Here is a 7967-nt window from a genome sequence, read left to right on the forward strand (position 1 = left end):
TGTTTACTAGTGCACCGGCACTCCCCCGGAATCCAACCAATAACCATTAAAACCAGACGCGATAAGGAACCAACAACGAATGGGTCTCCAACCCCATCATGGTCTGGTCTGTGCATCTACAGGATAGAGGTACCCCCTATAATTTTTCATTTTTGAGCTATAAAATATTTCTTAAAAATTCCCAAAAATGATAAATAGAAAGTATTGTAAGATTTTGACCATTAGATCATGCATTCAATTATTGAATCTTTTTAAAAAAGATAACATGTTACACACTTTCCATTCAACAGTTTAGATAAACCACTCAAGTTTCCCACTGAAAAGCTCTTACCCCAGTCAAATAGGAATCCAGTATCCAGTATCTAAACATCATCATCTTTTGATCCATTACCCCTCATTAACAAGCAATTTTAAAAAAATAAAGCACCATCCGGGGGATAACCAGAAATAGGGCAAAGGTTAAGGTTCAATTGTGAATGTGGAAAACAACTACAAACCATAAAGTCAGTCCGGGTCTACACACGTTCCAATACCATCTACATTCGTACTTAGAGCTTCACAAAAATTAAAATGATTCAGAAGGAAATTATAACATCGCTGAATTTTTCCACCAGCTACTTCCAATGTTGAATACGTTTTCCTATTCATTTACCCATAGCACGACCAAGAATCAAATAATTTAGCACTTCTTTACAGGTTGATTTGAGTTGGAGTCTAATAAGTAATAACTAGACCAACATAATTTCTCTATTCAAAATCCATGTCACACCATACTACTTTTATCCGCACTTGTAAATTGAAGAACCAAAATTATTCATCCTAAAAATTCAAATTTCACATCAAACTTAGAATTACAAAAAGAAAAATTAAAGCATATTTGACTTTAATCAACTGCTATATAATGAATCCACAAGAAAATTCTTGAGATTTAAGGGGACATAAAACTGCACCTAACATGGCTTTGATTAACTTCCTGAAAATTCTTGCAAGTCACCACCACACTTTTTTATGAGAAAAGTACAAAAATATCAGGAACAATACTTCAACTGGTAAACTAAAAGAAAACTTTACTTGGCTTACGGATCGCTATCAATGTGGCAAATGAGGTCTGCAGTGGTTGAAATCCCTTCTGCACTCTGGGAATTGCATAGCCCCCAAATCCGACAAATAAAGCATGTATTAGAATTTAGAATGTGGTATATTCAGCCAGTAAAAATGGAGTCAACACATATATTATATAAAAGAAAAAAGGCATCCATATATTATTGATGTAGCTGTCATTTGATAAGTAGGCTCTAGTGTCTGGTCAATCCATTTAGAATTAGCACATTAGCCTGTCCCATTAATGCATTAAGAACTAACACACTTGGACAATGTGCGCAGATCACAAAGAAGACAAAAACAGAGAAAATAAAGATGCAAAGTTCAGGACATTAAAATTTTCTGGATGATATGGAAAATTAAGATGATCAAGAAAACAAACTTCTGATAGCATTTGTAAACATTGGATTGTTCAAGCTATAACCTTAGCCTTAACTAACATACTTTGACTCCTCACTCACCATAGACAGAGCTGCCTCTGCTATATCCTCTGCTTCCAGAACCACCCCTTTCAAATTTGCCACCAATGACACCACCATCTCCAAATACTTACAAAACAATAAGTCAAGACCAAGTGTAGCTATAGATAGGAACAAATAGTGACCCCAAACTGTTCGGGATAAAGGCTTTATTGACCATAGATGTTGAAATGCGTTATTTACTGATCTAAAGCACTAGGGATGTATTTATCGCCAAATCAGTACTAACTTTCAAAACGAGCTTTAGTTTTCCTTGTCGAACAACAAATTTTCTACAGATATAACCTGAGCTACTATTTTTTCGGGCTCATTTTGTTTGTATTGCCTTTTTATTAGACATCTATGTATACTCTTTCAGTACCAAAGTTTGTAGGCCCTGTTTTTTTTTTCTTCATTGAAGTTGCATTACTTGTCAAAAAAAAACAAAAAATAATTTTTCCCACTATCGTAATTATTCGTAGATACAAAAATAAAGCCAAAACAGACCCAATGCAAGTCCTGCTTATTCTTCATATGCATATGCAAGTTAAAGAATCAGAGGTACAGAACCAGTAATATTAATGACAAAAAAAACAATTGACTTGATTACAAGAAAGAAACAACATAAGAAAATGGCTATTGATTAAGAAGAGGTGTTATTTGAGAATATACAAACAGGAAAAGTTATGTCTTCTTCTTCAATAATCAACTTTCAGATTAAGAGAACTCAAAGTTCCATAAGGAAATAAGACTACTGTTTTATTTCAATTATTGAGTATTGACAACATCCTCTTGCAGCAATCAACTAAATTCAATGTGAAGTGTGATTGAAGCAACAATTTGGAGTCAAATACGAGCCAAAATAGGAAGTTATGAAAGGTGAAGATGCCTGCATTCTTCTACAATTAATTTTTTTATTATGATTTTGAGTTTCATTCAATTTCAAATACTAAAATGTGGCACATATGAAAAAAACAATATTAAGTTTGGTCACTTCATCAGTCAGCTATATGAATATATGATGCCAACAGTCCGGAACATCCTACATCATAAGTCTAAATGTGTATTACTCCACTAATGGCACAGAGGTATATATACTCTTTAGTTCTCCATCAAACAATAAGAGGTTGCTTATAGAGTTGGATGAAGCAATTCCCTAAAAAATCCAAGCACATTGGTCACAGCATGTAAGATGCCTTAGTTGTCTTTGGCCATTGTCAAGTCTAGAATCACACAAACTTCCCTTGATCAAAGTAAACAAAAAAAATCAAGCGGCAACCAACCATAAGGTCTTACCACAAAAAAATTAAGTTCATCAACATTTTAGCGCTTCACTTTCGTGGAAAAAATTTTCTCGGCAACCAAACGAAGCCACAAAATCGGAATTAAAAAAATCAGAAAATAAAACGAGGAGTACCTTGGATGGGTGAGTAAACGCTACGGATTTGAGTAGATCTAAGACGCGAGACGTCACCTCCTTTTTCTCCAAGTAGGGAAAACACGGTGCTGTTTGGGAGTAAACCCTAGCTCCAATTAGTACCAGCACCACTCCACCTTTTGATGCCGATAATGACGGAGAGACGGCATTATCGAACCTCCGATAGGGATACGACTGCGACGATGGCTGCAATTTGAGAGCTCGAATACCAGCTCGCGCTGCCTGCATTTTCTCTCTCTCTCACTCTGTTCCCGCTCACGAGTTTGGGGTGCTCAGACTCAACACTCGAGTCCCTTGTCAGGCAAATGGAATTTGAGTGCAACGGTGTCGTTTTTTGACGGGCGTATTGGGAATTTCGTATTACAGTTGAATCACACCGTGGGCTGTGCGCTTTTACACTGTGGGCTGTGCGCTTTTACACTATGGGCTGCTTAAGAATTAAGATCCCCCTCAGTCCGTAAGTTGGGTTGGGCTGAACTTGTTCTGTAAATTCATGGCTTAGCCCATATATTTACTAAACTTTTGTTCAAACTTCAAAGCCAACAGAAATACTTGAATAGACTGGACGGGCCAGACGGCCCATGATTAGATTTTTTGTAGATTTTCAAAATCGTGAAAGGTGCAGAACCAGAATCGCTGAAGCTAGCTTATAGTTTACAAGTGCTTAATTGACAAAAGTCGTTGAAGCTAGCTTATAATCTGGCAAATCCTTGAGCCAATGTATTTTCTATCTTATTGGACGAGCAAGTAACACAGAGAATGATATTAATTATTAAAAGAAAACTAATGATCTCATTATTTGATAATGAATCCCACTTGAAAATACCATAACAATAAAAATAAAACAGATAATATTACGTGCAAGAAATATATTTCATATTTTCATTAGTTTAATTATGTGTTAAATTATGAACAAGTGTTTTAAAGAGAGTGTAATTAACTTGTCCCAAAAGCATCATTTTTATGCAAATTTCAAAGAATAAAAAAATTAACCAAAGTCGGCAAATCACAGTTCATCAAATTTTTTAAAAAATGATTAATGTCTCTATTAGAATTTCTAGCCTAATAACAATATTCTCTCACAAGCAAGCACGTTTGTTTAATTGTGGAATTATTAAAGGATGGTTTCCTCTAGAAAAACGCATTATTGCTATATATGTTAATAGTCTCGAGAAAGCTAAAAAATGCTATTGCTTCATTTTTTTTTTTGAATCAATTTTATGTCCATAATATATCATATTCATGATTGGTACAAGGCATCTAGCTTATTTGATGTGTTGAGTTGAGTTGCGTTAACTTGCCTCCCCATAAACTTATCTGTATTTGGAAGTAGATTCCTAGGATATTCTGATTCGTGCTTGTCTCCTTGTCTCAGACTTCACATTTCGAGTAATTCAATATATATGCGTGTAATTCATTTGTACAAAACACGTGGTGAGATTCAACTCCCACAATATCGGGCCGCCCATCCTGGTTATTTAACTTACGTATAGAATTTGGCTTGCTTTTCAAAATCAATAAATTAATTCTGCACCCATTCAATCGCTTCCAACACGACAATATTAGTTTTTCTTTTGTTACCAAGAACGAGACCATTCAAATTTGTCTTTTAGAAATTTTATATGGATCTAAATTTGTATTGTCATACCCGCGTGTATAAATATTTCACAACTGATACACAACATGATAAATTGAGTTAAAACCCATAACCACGAAGACGTAATATTTGATAATTCGGATGTATGTTGTTATTGGGTAGAAAGTGAAATTGTCATGTTGTTTTAGTTTTATTTATCTAAACACCATTACTTTGCATAATAAAGTTATTTCCAAAGTGGTTTCAACTCAAATGGAATCCACGAACACATCCAGGACCTATAATTTTTCCTTCGAATGAACCAATTAATTAAGTAGTGAATTATACCAGTATGAAAATGTAAATATTAACTATACATATTTTTATATAATATAGGATGTTTTATAAAATGAAAAAAGTTTGATATTTCACATTGTTTAATTTAATTTCAAGAAAAATAACACACAAAAACTAAAATAAGGACCACAATTTAATTTCAACTTTTTGAAGGGGTTATCAACTATATATTTATGTGGGCCATGACTAGACAAACTCATAATCTTATCATCATCGTTCAAGATACATCCAAGAATATATATATATACACACATAAAAATTCTCACATAAATATATGTAATAAGAGATTTATGTTTACACTATTAATTTGAAATATATGAGACTTAAAGCAATGACCCCACTTGTTATATCACTCATCCACATCATTAAAAAATGACACTTATTTTACCCATTTACTTTATACCCTTACGTGATAATTACTCGTATAAAGTCATTGAACAAACTGCAAATAATCATGAGCTGGTGAATAAGTACACTATTATGAACTATAAAGACCTCCAATTTCAATTTTTTTTCTCATATCTTATTTTATATAAATTTTTTATAGTTGCTGTAAGCTTATACAATAGTTGTACTTTTAATTATTACTTTACGCAATTGCAATCCAATTATTTTTAGTACATTTTATAATACAAACTCCAAAAGTCAGATTCACTTGTGTGTATATATAAACACGTTCTTCAATGGCCAGTTTGCTCCTTACAAACCTTGCACTACTTCCTTCTCCACCTCATAACAACAAATTGGAAATGAAGAACAACAAGAAGTTTTGCTCAAGCATCTTCCCATTCTTCCTCTCCATCTTCTGCTTGCCTCATCTTCTTCTCCAAGCCGATGCATCGGCCGCGCCTGAAGATTTTATCCGGCAACCTCCTCGGAAGATTGTGTACACTCAACACAAGCGATCCGAATCCGAACCACAACAGGTTATTAATCTTTCAATCCAATTTATGGTAATTAATTAAGCAAACTAACAGATTAATTTGTTTAATTTGCTGATAATCCTGGTTAATTTCACTGTACTTGTAGGTGCATGTGTCTCTGGTGGGGAAAGACAACATGAGAGTCACGTGGATTACAGAGGCTAACCACGTGCCGTCAACGGTGGAGTATGGGCCGGAACCCGGGAAATATATTGGAAAAGAAACCGGAGAACATAGTTCGTATCATTATTTCTTCTATCGTTCTGGAAAGATACACAATGTCAAGATCGGACCGTTAGATCCAAACACGACCTATTACTACAGGTGTGGAGGTTATGGCCCTGAGTTTTCCTTCAAGACTCCTCCTGCTTCTTTCCCAATCGAGTTTGTTGTGGTCGGTAAGTATTTCTGCTTAATTTACTATGTAAACTTTGATTTACTAGTAATTATAATTATAATCACAATGATAAAAATTAACAAAAATTTTGGGGGGGAAGGAACTAGTCCTTGGGAGTTGGGACACTCTAGTCATGAAAAAACTGGTGCAAGTGCAACCTTGTTTCTTGTTTGCTTGAGTTTGTTAGATAGTTGGTTAGTTCTTTAAGCGCAAGCAACAAACCTCGCAAAGGAAACAATTGAGTGTACACAATAACAACTAACAAGAGGAATAAAGTGCAAAAGGCATCTAAGAAGATATTGACCTTTAGGAACATATTCACTTATGCAAGTGGTAACCCCTGATAAGATCCCACATTGAGGAGAATGTGGGAGGAGCTAATTGGCCAGGCCAATTTTGTAGAAAGTTACATGAAGCATATGCATCGGCCATGCCAACCCGTTATGAAATGTGCCAGTGTTATTTTTGGGGTTGAGAATAAGATGGAGAAGAGTATCTCCAACAGATCCCCCCAAAATGAAGTAAACGCAATTGTAGGAGACCATTTTTGTATTTTATTCTCTCCATCCGATCCCGCAAATGATACCCTATAATAGGGTTGGGAAGGTGTGCTACATCACACCACACATTAATTTTTTCATTTTTAGAATTTGTATGACTTTTTCTCCACTATTATCTGTGAATTATAGACTTCAGAGAATTATAAAGCTCCCAAATTCATACCCACCATCCCCAAACCAATTAAATAATTATTTTTTTTAAAGTTAAAGATAGTTAAAGGTAGTTATGTAAGAAAATATTAGATATAATGTTGAAATAGGTTATATTATTGGAGTGGTGTTAAAATAAGTTTTTGGTTAAATTAGGATAAGGATGTACCCTATTTTTGGATGAACGGTTCGAGTTGCTCTAAATGCAATGCCTTTTTCTTTTTCTTTATTTTCCTTTTTCAATTAGATTTCAAGGATCCAGCCCATGATCCTGGCCTACAATGACGTGCAACTTTTTCACTTGCCCTGTAGGGGACCTCGGACAAACGGAATGGACTGAATCAACTCTATCACACGTTGACAACAAAGACTACGACGTACTCTTATTACCGGGTGACTTATCTTACGCGGACACGAACCAAGACTTGTGGGACTCATTTGGTCGCCTGGTCGAACCCTACTCGAGCCGCCGTCCATGGATGGTCACGGAAGGGAACCATGAGATGGAGATTTTCCCAATCTTACACCCTCAAGGCTTCAAGGCCTATAATGCACGGTGGCGCATGCCGTATGAAGAGAGTGGCTCCACCTCGAACTTGTACTACTCGTTCGATGTAGCTGGTGCCCACATTATAATGCTGGGGTCTTACACGGATTTCGATCAGGATTCCCATCAGCTCAAGTGGCTTGAAGCCGATTTGGGGAGAATTGATAGAGGAAAAACGCCTTGGGTGGTTGTGCTGGTGCACGCGCCTTGGTATAATACGAATACTGCACACCAAGGAGAAGGAGAGAGCATGAGAAAAGCCATGGAGGAGTTGTTATATAAGGCTAGAGTCGACGTCGTTTTTGCAGGACATGTTCATGCTTATGAACGATTTGTAAGTAAAATTATTTGCGTAATTAATCTAAATTATAAATATAGAAACCATTTGGGGTCGTAATATATATGTCAGCTCAATTAAATTGTGTTTATTTCAGACTAGAATTTATGACAAGAAAGCTGA

General features: G+C 35.5%; 2 protein-coding genes across 4 annotated transcripts in view; one reads left to right on the top strand and one right to left on the bottom strand.

Annotated features, from left to right (window-relative positions):
- Positions 1–856: 856 nt before the first annotated feature.
- On the bottom strand, positions 857–3299 carry LOC120012270. 2 transcript variants are annotated; one of them, XM_038863609.1, is made up of 2 exons: positions 2977–3283; positions 857–1136 (listed from the first exon to the last, which is right to left on the bottom strand). In XM_038863609.1, exons 1-2 carry the CDS (start codon positions 3223–3225, stop codon positions 1077–1079), a joined length of 309 nt encoding a protein of 102 aa, XP_038719537.1. In that variant the 5' UTR covers positions 3226–3283; the 3' UTR covers positions 857–1076. The 2 variants fall into 2 exon arrangements, with proteins under 2 accessions (XP_038719537.1, XP_038719536.1); XM_038863608.1 differs by lacking the exon at positions 857–1136 and adding an exon at positions 1193–1649 and having other exon boundaries at positions 2977–3299.
- Positions 3300–5598: 2299 nt separating this feature from the next.
- LOC120012148 (purple acid phosphatase 22-like) overlaps positions 5599–7967 on the top strand; it is a 9478-nt gene continuing 7109 nt past the window's right edge. For both annotated transcript variants that reach the window (XM_038863442.1, XM_038863440.1), the window contains exons 1-4: positions 5599–5856; positions 5960–6251; positions 7273–7841; positions 7942–7967. The exon at positions 7942–7967 is cut by the window's right edge and continues 63 nt beyond it. In XM_038863442.1, the coding sequence (XP_038719370.1) occupies positions 5614–5856; positions 5960–6251; positions 7273–7841; positions 7942–7967 (1130 nt within the window). In that variant the 5' untranslated portion in view covers positions 5599–5613. The remainder of the gene's footprint in view (positions 5857–5959; positions 6252–7272; positions 7842–7941) is intronic.

Source organism: Tripterygium wilfordii, chromosome 13 (genome assembly GCF_013401445.1).
Source record: "Tripterygium wilfordii isolate XIE 37 chromosome 13, ASM1340144v1, whole genome shotgun sequence".
In the NCBI taxonomy this organism is placed as follows: domain Eukaryota; kingdom Viridiplantae; phylum Streptophyta; class Magnoliopsida; order Celastrales; family Celastraceae; genus Tripterygium; species Tripterygium wilfordii.

Bases quoted from the DNA above. Each gene is read 5' to 3' on its own strand.
- LOC120012270 (XM_038863608.1), bottom strand. From the start codon at position 3,225: ATGCAGGCAGCGCGAGCTGGTATTCGAGCTCTCAAATTGCAGCCATCG. The intron at 1,650-2,976 runs GTACTCCTCGTT...TTGTTTTGTAAG, and splicing joins CGTTTACTCACCCATCCAAG to TATTTGGAGATGGTGGTGTC.